This window comes from Lactuca saligna, chromosome 3 (assembly GCF_052625555.1).
Source record: "Lactuca saligna cultivar CGN05327 chromosome 3, ASM5262555v1, whole genome shotgun sequence".
Taxonomy (NCBI): Eukaryota; Viridiplantae; Streptophyta; class Magnoliopsida; order Asterales; family Asteraceae; genus Lactuca; species Lactuca saligna.
This window is the reverse complement of record NC_136419.1, coordinates 129,658,143-129,672,618: the sequence shown is the minus strand read 5'-3', so window position 1 is coordinate 129,672,618 and position 14,476 is coordinate 129,658,143. Positions and strand designations below refer to the sequence as shown.

The 14,476-nt window shown below is 33.4% G+C and overlaps 2 protein-coding genes across 2 annotated transcripts; both read right to left on the bottom strand.

Moving 5' to 3' along the window:
• Positions 1-5,080: 5,080 nt before the first annotated feature.
• Positions 5,081-8,907, bottom strand: LOC145035980 (ATP-dependent DNA helicase RRM3-like). The gene is made up of 6 exons (XM_078984474.1): positions 6,643-8,907; positions 6,034-6,304; positions 5,881-5,965; positions 5,660-5,799; positions 5,176-5,232; positions 5,081-5,091 (listed from the first exon to the last, which is right to left on the bottom strand). Exons 1-6 carry the CDS (start codon positions 8,905-8,907, stop codon positions 5,081-5,083), a joined length of 2,829 nt encoding a protein of 942 aa, XP_078840600.1.
• A 105-nt stretch (positions 8,908-9,012) lies between these two features.
• Positions 9,013-10,738, bottom strand: LOC145035979 (uncharacterized). The gene is made up of 2 exons (XM_078984473.1): positions 9,667-10,738; positions 9,013-9,554 (listed from the first exon to the last, which is right to left on the bottom strand). Exons 1-2 carry the CDS (start codon positions 10,736-10,738, stop codon positions 9,013-9,015), a joined length of 1,614 nt encoding a protein of 537 aa, XP_078840599.1.
• Positions 10,739-14,476: the final 3,738 nt, after the last annotated feature.

Below are 14,476 nucleotides of genomic sequence, written 5' to 3'. Positions count from 1 at the left end.
CTTATAATAACATAAAATACATGTTGAATAATGTTTTCTTGGACATAAAATATATTTTCTTAACATAAAAAGAAAGACAACATAAACATACATACATGTTAATAAAGTTAATTGCTCTAACTGATAAATAGTTTGAAGGTTGATTTACCAAAAGCTCATGAGAAGTAATTATCAGTCTCACTTCATCATCTCGTGATTATAGAAACTAGTAAAGGATCCCCCGCTTTGCGGGGTTGGTAAGTTTTTGATGATTTACTTCGGATTATCAATTATTTCTGCTGTGGTTTTGAAATATATTGATAATATTTGTTAAGAATTAACGAAAAATTAGAGGAATTTTTCATGTTTTCACTTGCCATTTCTGTAATGGGTTGGGTTAGAAGACGTGCATTCATATTTTTTTTTAATCGGGAGTATGCAGAAAGTGACGTCAAGTCTTATTTATTTAACGTGAAGACGGAGTTCATTACATTCGTTTAAACCTACTGGATAAAAACATTGATAGAAAGTAAGTCTAGTGTTAGCTTCTATTTACCGGCGCCTCCTTTATTACATGTTTGTATTTTCCAATCCTTTTGTGGATTGATCCAAGCATAAAGGAGATATTGTCTTGCATGTAGAGGTCCTCAACTTTGGCTTCTTCAAGTATGTTTTTCAAAATTTCATAACTATCGTTATTGTGCTCTGTTTTTTCTTCTGTGGTAAATCCTTCTTCAATTCTGGTTTGGACTGCTTCCATGAAATCTCCTACATCGCGGAGGTAGGCGATAAGCGCCTGCAGGACGTTTTCGACTTCTTTGTTTTTCATTTTCTTGGTTTTTTGGCTGGGATTGGTATTTTCTTGTGAACATGTGCTGGGGGATTGGGTATTTTCTTATATAGTATTTTAAGTTGGGAGGTGGGTTTTGATAATTGCCGTGGAGGTATGTATCGGTTTGTGAGTGTCATTAAATTGTTGTAGGATAAATTAGCTATGCTGTGTAAGTCTATTTGGATGATGGCGTGGCTCTTTCTGATGGTTGTAGCAATACTTTTGTATGGTAGGCTATGATGGTGGGTGTATTAGTTTGGGGGTAAAATATGTTTATTTTACCTTTATAATTTTACCGTAATTTTGTAAGAATCGTGTGAGTGTTTTGGGTGCAATATTTTTTACAACAAATACTCACAGAAAATAATAATTTTTTCAATCAAATCGGGTGTAAAAACTTCATAATCTGCAAATAATATAATTATTATTAAATAGTTTTAGTTTTCTAAGTAGGGGTAAAACAGTCATATGTGTTGTAATTTTTTTAATAATTTTTTCAATCAAATCGGGTGTAAAAACTTCATAATCTGCAAATAATATAATTATTATTAAGTAGTTTTGGAGTAAGGTTACATGTTGATTTTTAGTTAAAATTAGTTTTCTGAGTAGGGGTAAAACAGTCATATGTGTTGTAATTTTTTTTAAGAACACATAGTCACACAACAAATTATTGTAGTTTCCTTTGTAAAAAATGTTACAAAGAAAACTTACTCAAACATTACAAAGAAATAAAAAATGTTAAAAATCATATTGTTATAAAGTACAATGCTATTTTTTTGCATATTTTCTAAAGTTTTATTGTTAAATTTGATCTTTCTATAAAAAGACCAAAATGACCTTTATCCAAAAAAAAAAAAAAAACCTTTTCTTATCTTTTTAACTACCCATTTGCACGTATCACATCTAATAATTTTTTTAATAAAATCAGGGCAAAATAGTTCTTAAGGAAATATGTCATTCGAACGAAAATTAGATTTCTTAATAACCTTTTCTTGTATGACAAAACAGTCACATGTGTTGCAATTTTTATTTTAGAACGCATAGTCACACAACAAAACATTGTACTTTCCTTTGTAAAAAATGTTAAATCATATTTTTTTTATAAAGTACAATGTTATTTTCTGTATATTTTATAAAGTTGTATTGTAAAATTTTATTTTTCTATAAAACAACCAAAATGCCCTTCTTCCATAATATGAACCTGTCTACTATTCTAGAAAACATGTTGTTTGCTTTTTATTAAAGTTAAGAGTAGTTTTCTGAGCAGGACAAATAGTCATATCTGTTGCAAATTTTTTTACAACACATAGTCACACAGCAAAACATTGTACTTTCCTTTGTAAAAACTGTTAAAAATCATATTGTTATAAAGTACAATGCTATTTTTTTTGCATATTTTCTAAATTTTTATTGTTAAATTTGATCTTTCTATAAAAAGACCAGAATACCCTTTATCAAAAAAAAAAAAAAACCTTTTGTTATCTTTTTAACTACCCATTTGCACGTATCACATCTAATAATTTTTTTAATCAAATCGGGGCAAAATAGTTTTTAAGGAAATATGTCATTGGAATGAAAATTATATTTCTTAATAACCTTTTCTTGTATGGCAAAACAGTCACATGTGTTGCAATTTTTATTTTAGAACATGTAGTCACACAGCAAAACATTGTACTTTCCTTTGTAAAAAATGTTGAATCATATTTTTTTTTATAAAATATAATGTTATTTTCTGTATATTTTATAAAGTTGTATTATAAAATTTTATTTTTCTATAAAACTACCAAAATGCCCTTCTTCCATAATATGACCATGTCTACTATTCTAGAAAACATGTTGTTTGCTTTTTATTAAAGTTAAAAGTAGTTTTCTGAGCAGGGCAAAATAGTCATATCCGTTGCAAATTTTTTTTACAACACATAGTCACACAACAAAACATTGTATTTTCCTTTGTAAAAAATGTTAAAAATCATATTGTTATAAAGTACAATGCTATTTTTTTGCAGATTTTCTATAGTTTCATTGTTAAATTTGATATTTCTATAAAAAGACCAAAATGCCCTTTATCCAAAAAAAAAAAAAAAACCTTTTCTTATCTTTATAACCACCCATTTGCACGTATCACATCTAATAATTTTTTTAATCAAATCGGGGCAAAATAGTTCTTAAGGAAATATGTCATTGGAATGAAAATTAGATTTCTTAATAACCTTTTCTTGCATGGCAAAACAGTCACATGCGTTGCAATTTTTATTTTAGAACACATAGTCACACAGCAAAACATTGTAGTTTCCTTTGTAAAAAATGTTAAATCATATTTTTTTTTTATAAAATACAATGTTATTTTCTGTATATTTTATAAAGTTCTATTGTAAAATTTTATTTTTCTATAAAACGACCAAAATGCCCTTCTTCCATAATATGACCCCGTCTACTATTCTAGAAAACATGTTCTTAATAAAATACGTCACCGGAATGAAATTAAGATTTTTTGCATATTTTATGTAGTGTTATTTTTTGAATATTTTCTAAAGTTTTAATGTTAAATTTCATTTTTATATAAAAAGACCAAAATGCCCTTTATCCAAAATAAAGACGAAAAATAACTTTTTGTGTTATTATTAACCCACAATTTACACATATCACATTTAATAACTTTTTTAATCAAATCGGGGCAAAACAGTTTTTAAGAATCTGTAAACAGAGATACAAACTTTCCCAAACAACACATACTCACAACAAAACATTGTACTTTTCCTTGTAAAGAATGTGAAAAATCATATTTTTATAAAGTACAATGTTGTTTTATGGATATTTTCTAAAGTTTTATTGTGTCAACATCATTTTTCTATAAAAAAAACCTATAATTATTGATTTGCAGTAAATTAAGTAACTTTTAAGATTTTCTTTTGCAGACCAATATTTCCGAGTCTAAAGTTAATTGTTCTAAACCGGTAATCACATAATTTGCATAATAAGTCATTTTTAACTCGATAATCACATGATTTGCAATAACTCATTATTAACTCAAAAGACTTTGCTAACTTGATGTAGAAAAGCACGTATTAGACTGTGATGATGCAGAGATTTGGAACACTATGATGTGAACTTGATCTTTGAAGAAATAGTGATAGCAGACGAATTGGAATGTAGTCATACATAACTTATAAAAATTATTTTGAAAAGGATATCAAAGTTTCATTTGAAAATATATAGTATTCAAAATATTAGCTATGAATGAAAGGGATTGCCGTGAATTTCAAAGGTAGCATATGATAAGTAAACATTTGTTGTTTTTATTTTGAGTTTTATTTGTGTGTAAGGATTTTGTAGTGAGGTGAGTATGATTTAATTTTTTTCTTACATGTTGATTATGTCGTAAGTTTTTATTTGTATAAGATGACTAAAAAGATTTTATTTCTGAGTTGATATTGCTTACTTTATGTTTTGTTTGTGAATGATTTACTGTGTGGTAGGAATGACGTTTTTTTTAACGATATTACTTTCTTTTGGAATATTTAATAATACTTTTATACAAAAGGTTCATTACTTTGTGGAGTATGTGTTTACAATCCATAGTGCAAAATGACGGTTACATGTTTGTAATCCTGATAGAGTACAGTTGTTAAAGGGGTAAGTGGTTTACATATAACCTACTGCCTTTTATATCGGATGGTACATAAGCAGAAATTTGGGATGACAACATAAGGTGAGGTTGGTGTTTACTCTGCTCTACGTCCTCGCTTCGGTTGTTTCTTTAGTACAGATTCAGCTGTATGGTAATAAAAACTGAGTTATAAATCGACATTTTTTATCCAAGTAAAGTGGATATGTAAGTACCAGCGGTGTCGTATGTCAATGTTCTTGCTGTGTGTGATGTTTGTGATGTTGTAGATGCCATTCCAAGTATAGGATTGATTTCAACATTTGCGGAACCTTGAAGGTCTGCTGGAGTGATTGGTGTTGTTGTCGTTGTAGTTGTTGAAACTTGTGTTGGTGTGACCGGTGCGACTGACTGATTAACCATGGTTACTTCATGTATGTCAACGATTATGAAACGAATGTTTTCAGTTGTAGAGCCTTTTAGCATTTGGATTGACATGGTCTTTGATGTGCCCTCGTGATCATTGATAAGTGTTGGTGGGAGCTTTTTATTACTTTCATGATCATCAGTCATTAGTTTTTCTGGTGTAGCACCAATTAGTTTTTGAGCCGCGCCATCGGTCATGATTGTAGTTAGAAAGCCCGTTGGTTCCGTCAGAGTTGTAATTAGTTTATACCTGTATGGGGTTATTATGTGTTAATAAAACTTAGCATAAATAACTTTTGCTGGTATTACATTTCTGGGACATAGTGATATTTACAGGAATATGGGTGAGGCTGTTTTTCCGTGAGCACTGCAACTCCAGTAATTGCTTTTCCTGAAAATCGGATCTTTGCAAGTTGTGCATAGTACATGGAACCAGCAGTCTTTGAATGTGATTGTTGTCAGTGTAGCTTTTACATTGAATATTTTATCCTGTATTTATAGATTCTTATATCATTGTAGTTTTGGTAATAGTATGTCAGAAGGTTGTTATAGAGGTAGATAACATACCACCAGTTCACTATGAATCTTGTTGTTTAGCTCATGCAGTGTTGTTAGTGGTCCAGATGCTGTGGAGGTTGGGGGTGTAGGGCCAGTGAAGCTACAACCGGATTTGAGTTGTGAATGTATGATATTAATATATAATAATCTACCTTATCTTTGGTAAAGTATAACAGACCTGTGGATTAGAAGTGTTGTCTCCTGGATGGGGGGATTGACATATACGTGTGTGGCAGGTGATGATCCGAACCTTAAAGTACCTGCAATGTGTATTGATGAAGGCTTTATATTTGTAATGGCAACAACTGTTGTCGCAGGAGGGGTTGCCAACTCTTCAAGTCTGAATTTCTCACGAACATCAATACACTCTTTCCGTAAACTGATCGCTATTTCATCACCACTGAATTTTATATACATAGTAAACATTAAAAAAAGTAAAAGTAATCATAAGAAAGACTGGGCTTTGTTAAATGTTGTCAACCTTTCGTCTGCAAGAATTAGAAGAACGAATTCTTCTCCATTACGCTTTGTGCAATTTCTCATTTTTTTTAGCACGCCAATGAAATCTGTTAGTTCAAATAGAATGTAGTTAAAACTGGAAGTAATATTAATATTACATCTTTTATGTATATACCTGGATAATACGACGGGTTTTCACCTAAGTTGAGGAGATCTGTTTTCGAGGCAAATCGGAACCAGGTTGCAAGGATTGTGACAGTGTCAGGAAGAGGAACAATTATGGAAATCAGGCCAACATCCATATAGATTTCGTTTTCTAGAACTTTCTGATACTCGTCTAAATAGGGACAGGTGTACTCTGATATTGTGTAGCAGTTAGAGATATGGAAAATTGATTCTATGTACCCCTGATTTGTTCTTTGTCCCAGAATCTGTATAGCATCTCCCTAATGTATTGAAATACAGTTAACTGTTAATAACGATCAGTAATCATAGTGTATTTTTTTAATGAGGTTTGATTTGCTTACGTATTTGTCCACACCGAGATACCATGTTTCATACCGACGGTACTGTGGTTTCCATTTGTGCAGAATTCGCACCTGTAATGCTCCTCCCTCGCATGCATACTTCAGGTCAGATATGTTAGTCATGTCTCTGTTAATTCAAGCAATAAAGGATGGGTTAGTGATTATATATAATGATATTAATGTAAAGAGGCACAATACAAGTAAAAGTGAATTTTCAGGGAAAGAGTACATAGGTAGATAGTAATGGAATTATCAACCTCATTACAGTTAACTTTGGATAAGAAATCTTTAAAAACGACATTTTTTGTTTGATTATGAGGTGTACATTCGTCATTGTTTATCAGGATTTTCAAGGATGTAGGTGATGTTGCTCTTGATAATGCAACATAAAGTTGACCATGTGTAAATACGGGCTGTGGCAAATAGATGCCAATCCTTTTTAGTGACTGCCCTTGGCTTTTGTTTATTGTCATGGCATAACAAAATTTAATTGGGAACTGTTTACGTTCAAAGGCAAACGGTAGATTAGCAGGTTTGTGAACGAATTTAATGCGAGGTATGTATACACGCTTCCCAGTGCACGTTCCTGTTATAATTGTTGCTTCAATTATGGTTGGAAGTAGTTGTGAAACAATTAACCGTGTGCCATTACACAAACCTTCCCTCTGGTTAATGTTTCTCAGCAACATAATAGGATCTTTTATTTTCAGCTTGAGAGTGTGAGGTGGGATTCCAGCAAAGGTTAGCTGATTTAGATATTCAATGGGATATAAACCCTCTAACTCTGATGTATATTTGCCATTAGGTTGCATAGCATCTGTACTTTTATAAACCCTTTCATCGGTCTTTACCATTTCCAGAATTATTACGTTTAACTTGTCAGCAATGTCATTTGTGGGACAAACAATAGCCCTTACAGATAGATCGGATGGTGAGGGATTGTCCAGCAGTCTATTTCCATAGACAAAGAGGATTAGGTTTTTCAAAGACTCACTATCTATTGGTATTAAAAGCGAAGGTGGTATTTCTACCCAGGTTGTAGTATGTGGATTGTCTGCATCTGGCACACCTAAAGTTCCATTCCCAATGTTAAGCAGCCAGTCAGCGAAAGCAACTATGGATAGACCCTCACTTACATCAGTGGTAGTCTGTGTTAAGCGCATGTTGTGATGCAGTGTACAGACCTCAAAATATGACCACAAGTATGAATTTGGAAGGGTTAATGCAATAATCTCAGTTCGGGAACTTTTTGGGGAAACTGGAAGTGTTTGACGGAACTCACCACCAAGTAAAACTGAAATGCCACCAAAAGGTCGTTTTTCACACTCCAACACATCTCTAAGAGATCGATCGAGGTACTCAAAACATCGACGGTCGCTCATCGGTGCCTCGTCCCATATAATGAGGGATGTCCGTTTGAGCAAATCTCCAAGTAATGTCCTTTTCTTGATGTCACATGATTTTTTTTCAGCCAAATTGATTGGGATGTTAAACCGTGAGTGAGCAGTTCTTCCAGAAGGCAAAAGTAGAGATGCAATTTCCGAAGCAGCCACTGCAAGAACGATTTTCCCAATAGACCTGAAGTATGCAAGTAATGTAGTCCATAAAAATGTCTTTCCAGTCCCGCCATGTCCGTACACAAAAAGCAACACCTGTTTTTTGTTTTCTTCGGATTTGACAACGGTCTTATAAATACGCATCTGATCTTCATTTAATTGTAGAAACATTTGTGAGTGTTGGTGTTGCAAGGACTCCTTATCATAACTTGACTCTTCTAGCAAGAGACGATTTTCCAGGACTACAATAGTATCCGGATTTGTCACGGGTAAATGGAAGTTAGCTAACGATCTAGAAGGTGTAGAAGATCGGAGTGCATTTTCTAGTTCAAAAAGCAGTTGTTGCTGCACTATATCATCATTCATATGAAATCGTTTATCTGGGAACTCGGTTTTTAGTTTAAGCAAGTAATCATCTATCATCTTCCGCCATGCAACATCCCAAAGTGATTGTGGATTACTTACATCACAAAAAAGCAGTAGATGACAGAAGAGGGAACGTAACTGTGAAGAAGTAGCCCATGATGAAGCTTCAATGAAGGCCGTCAGCCATTCCATGTCCTCACCTATTAACCCTAGTGCGTTACATGCACTTCGAAAAGTTGGATGAAGATGACCATGCACCGTACGAACATCTTCATAAGATGTGCATCCTTTTTGATGACAGAGTAACATTCGAATATAGAATAACTCTCCCGAAGATGGATGGACAAACACAAGCCTACCTATACTTTTTGAAGATTCTAAAACTCTTTGTCCCCATTCCTTTGATCTAGCATCCCACACGTATCTATTTGGGTAGTCTATATACGTAAGATCTCGATCTTGTGGATCTGTTGCATTGCTGTCAAACCTTCCAAGTAGTAGTGTTCTTGCAAAACCAGGATTGCGAAGGACATCTTCTATTCTACCAGCCTCTTTGAACATAACATGTTGTATATTTAGTAAGTGGATAGGAAATATCATGACAGGGGGATTCCGTCGATGGATGTCGAAATTAAAGATTCTCCATGCGGCCTCATGAGGACATATATAACATGCATCTAGAAAGTTTTGGACTTCGTTCAAAACTCAAACCTGTGAATTTGGATCACCAGAGTCGGCCACCTCACTCTTTTGAACAACAAATCTAACACGTTCAACCCCTTTTGAAATATATTTGAATAGATATTTGACCATCATATTCCAGCCACAATATTCAACGTTTATATGCGCATCGAACCGACTACACAACCGCTTGTTATATGGGACAACATATCCGTTATCGATAACAATACCATTTTGCATTGTATGACGTCTCACTGCATCCCTTTTGTAGTGTGCGTAACCTTCGTCATCAAAAGTTGTAGCGTCACGAAACGGTTTCGGAAAATGCTTGCTACATTTCCCATCCTTCATACAAGGAGCTTTATTATTTAACAGACCACACGGACCATTGATCATACACGTTGTCACTGTCCGATGCAACAATGCTTCTGAAACAGGATCTGGAAGTTCAGCACTTATAAAGCTGTCAATATCAGCAGGTTCTTGGATAGAATCTGATTTCGACACCCACAGAAGTGTGTGACAATGCGGTAATCCTCGCTTTTGGAACTCAATAGTGTACAAATCTGGAGTATAGAAAGATGAGAGAAAACTTTAGAAACCGTAAACAGAAGATATAAGTAGTAGGAAACAAAAACTAACGATACTTACGTGCTTGAACTTCGCCAAAAGTTTTACCTTCTTTTAGAAAGTTAATAAAGTCAGCCACTTTCATCTCGAAAACCCTAGTTATGATGTTAGGTCTATTGTGAGCATCACGCTGACCATAACTTTCCATGTGCCGTCTTATCTCTGGCCACTTGACATTGCATGTAAATGTAATAAAATATTGTGGATTCCCATACACTCTACAAATCGATAAGGCGTCTTGATAATGACTGTACATATATCGGGGACCACCAACAAATGATGCAGGTAAGAAAACACGTTTACCCACGAAACGGTTCTCTCTATCCCCTTTAGAGAGGGCATCATAAAGACCGGACAAAAATTCGGATCGTAAATGGTCCTGATTGTTTAAAACATAATCTAACCGGCCAGCTTCAATACAAGTATAAGCATCGACAAGGTACTGTTGGTAAAGCCGACCGGAATTGAGTATAAGAGAATACATACCTCGACGTGCATAGATTTGATAACTATAATACATGTTTACCGTGAGGTTCCTAACACTGTTCCCCGTCTCATTACGTAATTTCAAACGTGGAGACCAACCCTCCTCACCAAATGGGAAAAGCAAAGGATATTGTAGTGGCATATAACTTGGGTGAAGTTTACTTACTCGTTGAGGAATACTAGATTTCGAGTGAACAATGATGTCATACTTGCTACAATGACTGTCATCGCCAGTAACAATACAACCTAAACTACCAGCAGTTGGGCAACCATACCTATGATCAGGGACGTCACTGAACAAACAAACTGCATAGGAATCTAATTTCATAGCTTCAGCCATTTCTTTAGCTGTTTTGAATGTCCTAACATATTCATTATGAACTGAAAGGGATTCCATTAGAATTTTTACAACAGCACCATCTAAATCTTTTTTAGTAGAGGTGTGAAAGGCTTTCAACCGATTAGAAACCTCATTAGCAGTATCGACAACATACAACTGCAAGAACCTTGGACCTTTAGACTCATCAGGACACAAAGACCCTATCCAATGACAAACCTGACCAGAAACCTTAAAAACATATGGACCATGACCGTTGTTAATATCCTCGTCAACAATAGACCCAAAAGACGTCATGGAAAACATACTATTATAACCTCTAATGTCGTTCAAAAAATTAGCATATGTATAAAGGTTATAAAGTTCAAGAGGAGGCATTCGCAGAAGAGGTAACACAACAGAAGCTCCTTTACAACAGTGATTATACTTAGAATGATTAGTTTGACGATGATTTCCAATCCTTTCAATATACCAAAACAAAGCTCCACAAAATTCACAAACACATATACAATCCCCACAGTCATAATACGTAGGAAGCGCAACAGAAGTAAAAAAATCGAGATCGTCGACTCCTGCGCAAAAGAGGAGCAACAGAAGCAAAAGAGGGAGACCCACAGTCACTAAGCTTACGTTTTCGACAGTTATTCATAATCAGAAATCAAGGAAATTAAAAGCTGAAAAAATTTACCATAAGCAAGAAGAAAACAAAAATTAAAGACGCAGTCACAAAAGCCCTAATCGACAAATGATGAAGAAGCAGCAGAAGAAAAATACCTAGAGCAGATAGATAACCGGAGAAGAAAGAAAGCGGAGGCAAGAAAACCAAGGAGCATCCGGTAGACGACACGAAAAAACCACGTAGGCAAGAAAATTAAATCAAATCCACAAAATAATAACACGTGCGACAGAATTATATATTATATAGATATATATAAAAGGATATGGAGATAACTGAAGAAAAGTATACCCAAAACAAAAAAGTATCCAGAAAATACCAAAAAATCGAAAACTTACAATTGTGAAGGTCATGTGGTAGAATTCGGAAAAACAAAAATTGTGGGAGGAAACATAGAGAAAAGGCAGCGACGTGTGGCCAAAATCGGAAAAGCAAAAAGTGACTGTACATAAGCGTCCGCTCAATTTATTATATATATAATATGACACATAAACTTAAAAAATGATCTCAAGTATAGCTTTACAAACATACCTAAAATTTGAACATTGGTTGATATCTTAAACTTTAGGTGCACCTAATTTGAGTTTACATGAATTTATATTTGATAAAGTTGCAATTGCATTCTTACATCGATGGAACCACTCATATAACTCTTCAAACCCTACATATATAATCTGTCGTTTTGTGTTGACATACATGCAATATGTAATCTACAAGTTTCTTATATAGGCTAAATATTTTATTTAACTCATTAATTAAATAGCATGATTTGAAGAGTTTTAAGAGTTAGAAATCATAATATTTCAATTAATCATAAATTTGTATAAGTTGAATAGTCTTGGAAGTTTCAAATGCATGAGGTTTAAGGAAAAACGCTTGTTTTATGATATATATATATATATATATATATATATATATATATATATATATATATATATATATATAGGGTAAAGTGAATGCACCTAACAACCTTATATAAGCTTGGGTATCTAAACACTATCATGCTACGTAGTTTTTTTTTTAAATTTTATTATATTTGTATTCTAATCGCCCAAAGTTCTTAAAATTCAACCTCGTAAGTTGATTACTTTCAAAATCTTTGGACTTTCACCATTATCTATCTTTAAATCACGTCTTTATGTCGAATACTTCCTGGTGGGCTTCATGTACTACCGCTACAAATCAAATGATGTAGGAGGAATATAACGGTGAATCCGAAAAACATGGAAGTAAATCAAGTTTAGAGTTGAAGTTTAAGAACCTTAGGCGATTGCAATGCAAGTATAGTATAAAACGAAATGATATTATGTGGTTAGGTACCAAAGCTTATATAAGGTTGTTATATATATATATATATATATATATATATATATATATATATATATATATATATATATATATATATAGAGAGAGAGAGAGAGAGAGAGTAAATTACACAAATGGTCCTTATGGTTTAGGGTAATTTGTGCGTTTGGTCCCTAACTTATACGAACTATAGATGTATCTAAATTAATTTGCAATTATCATTTTACATTACTAGAATGATCGTGAAATAGAATTGCAATGGATTGAGATATAAAAGTGTATTAATGATAGAATGTTAGGGCATGTCATATAGTGTATTCCATTAATTAACAAATAAAAATTTATTTTTTAATATTATATATATATATATATATATATATATATATATATATATATATATATATATATATATATATATATATATATATATATATATATATATATAATCGGGTTGGCAGGTTGACTAGCGGACCCAAGCATGTAATCTAACCCAACCTATGAAATAAACGGGTTGACTGGTTAGCGGGTCAGAATTATCAACCCAAACCGATTTATTGTTGTGTTGGGTTATGGGTCGGGTAGAGAATTGGCACCCCTATGGAATTCTTAGCATATCCCATGAAGATACAATTAATACCTCTCTCACCCGAAGTCTTCGTCTTTCGTTCAGTCAGTCTTACAACTACACGACAACCCTAAACTTTTAATATATCCTCATTTTGGTTTCCTTTTGTATCAAAGTTTAAAGGAAGTTGTTTTTCCTCTTATTCAGAACTCTATTTAAAAGATAACAAGCTGTTAACATAGCTTCTCCCCATAACCCATCATTAAACCTGAATATAACAACATAGAATTCATCATTTCCTGAAAAAATTAATTTTCCTTTTAGAAATCCCATTTTGTTGAGGATTATATGGAGATGTTATTTCATGTTTGATTCCAATAGATTGGATATAACTAGGATCATAAAACTCACCACCTCGATCAATGTGAATTGATTTGATTAATCATTTTATTGCAATTCAACTTTATTTTTTTTATAAATTTTAAATTTATCAAGGGCTTCATCCTTTGAATGCAACAAGTATACAGAGGAAAAATGACAGTAGTAATCTATATAAGTAACTATGTATTTATTATTTCCTAAGGATGGATTTAAATGAAAATCACATCCATAACTATAAATTAGTTCAATCATAACATAATTTCTTTTAACATTAGGAAAAGGTTATCTAATAATCTTAGTTACCATGCATGTTTTATATTTATCTATGTTAATTCAAAAGATAGAATAATCCATTTTTAGACATTTAAAGAAATCTTTTATAATATACATGTCCTAAATGAGCATGTCATAAAGAAGAATCATCAATACTTGAACAAGTCCTTTATTGAACGACTTAGCTCACTAGATAATAAGTAGACCGCACCATCACTTACAACCCTTTCCTCTGTCGGGGACTTCCAAGAATTGAAAATGGGTGGCATTGTCGTATGATCCACTTTAGTTGTCCTGGCATATATCCCGAAGTACTCCTATGGCCGATTTATCATCCAACCTACTTAAACAACCTAAAGGCCTCGTCCCATATGGTTTGGAGAATGAACCCTCATGGCATGACTTAGACGGTTCTTCTAGTAGTTCAGATAAGATTCAGACCGCCACTTCTCTAAAAACATGGTTCTTGCACCCTCTCTCCTCCCCATTTGAGATCATCAATTTGTTGGGTGATCCTTTGCTCTCACGTTCGAGTGTTTGCTAATCATTTAGGCCGGTGAGTGAGATTTTTGCTCATTGCAGTCAACTTTTGGATTCTTCGCACCTGGATAGTACTAGGAACATTGTGCCCTGACTCTTGATCAGATATAGTTGTTCGTCCTATGAAACACAAATCAAAATGAGCCTTGAGACGAGACGTGAACATTACCTATGCTATGGTTCCCTCTGGTTTGTTCTTGGGTTTGGTTGGGGGAACATTCGAGCAATTTCCTTTGTGGATCCAAACGCGCTCACAAGTCGCATAATAAGAATAAGACCAATAGATACTTCATAA

Coding starts and splice junctions, on each gene's coding strand:
- LOC145035980 (XM_078984474.1), bottom strand. CDS start 8,907: ATGATATTTCCTATCCACTTACTAAATATACAACATGTTATGTTCAAA. Junction 6,305..6,642: donor CCAAAGTTAACTGTAATGAG/GTTGATAATTCC, acceptor TCAATACATTAG/GGAGATGCTATACAGATTCT. Junction 5,800..5,880: donor CTAATTCTTGCAGACGAAAG/GTTGACAACATT, acceptor TATAAAATTCAG/TGGTGATGAAATAGCGATCA.
- LOC145035979 (XM_078984473.1), bottom strand. CDS start 10,738: ATGACGTCTTTTGGGTCTATTGTTGACGAGGATATTAACAACGGTCAT. Junction 9,555..9,666: donor TATTAACTTTCTAAAAGAAG/GTAAAACTTTTG, acceptor TCTATACTCCAG/ATTTGTACACTATTGAGTTC.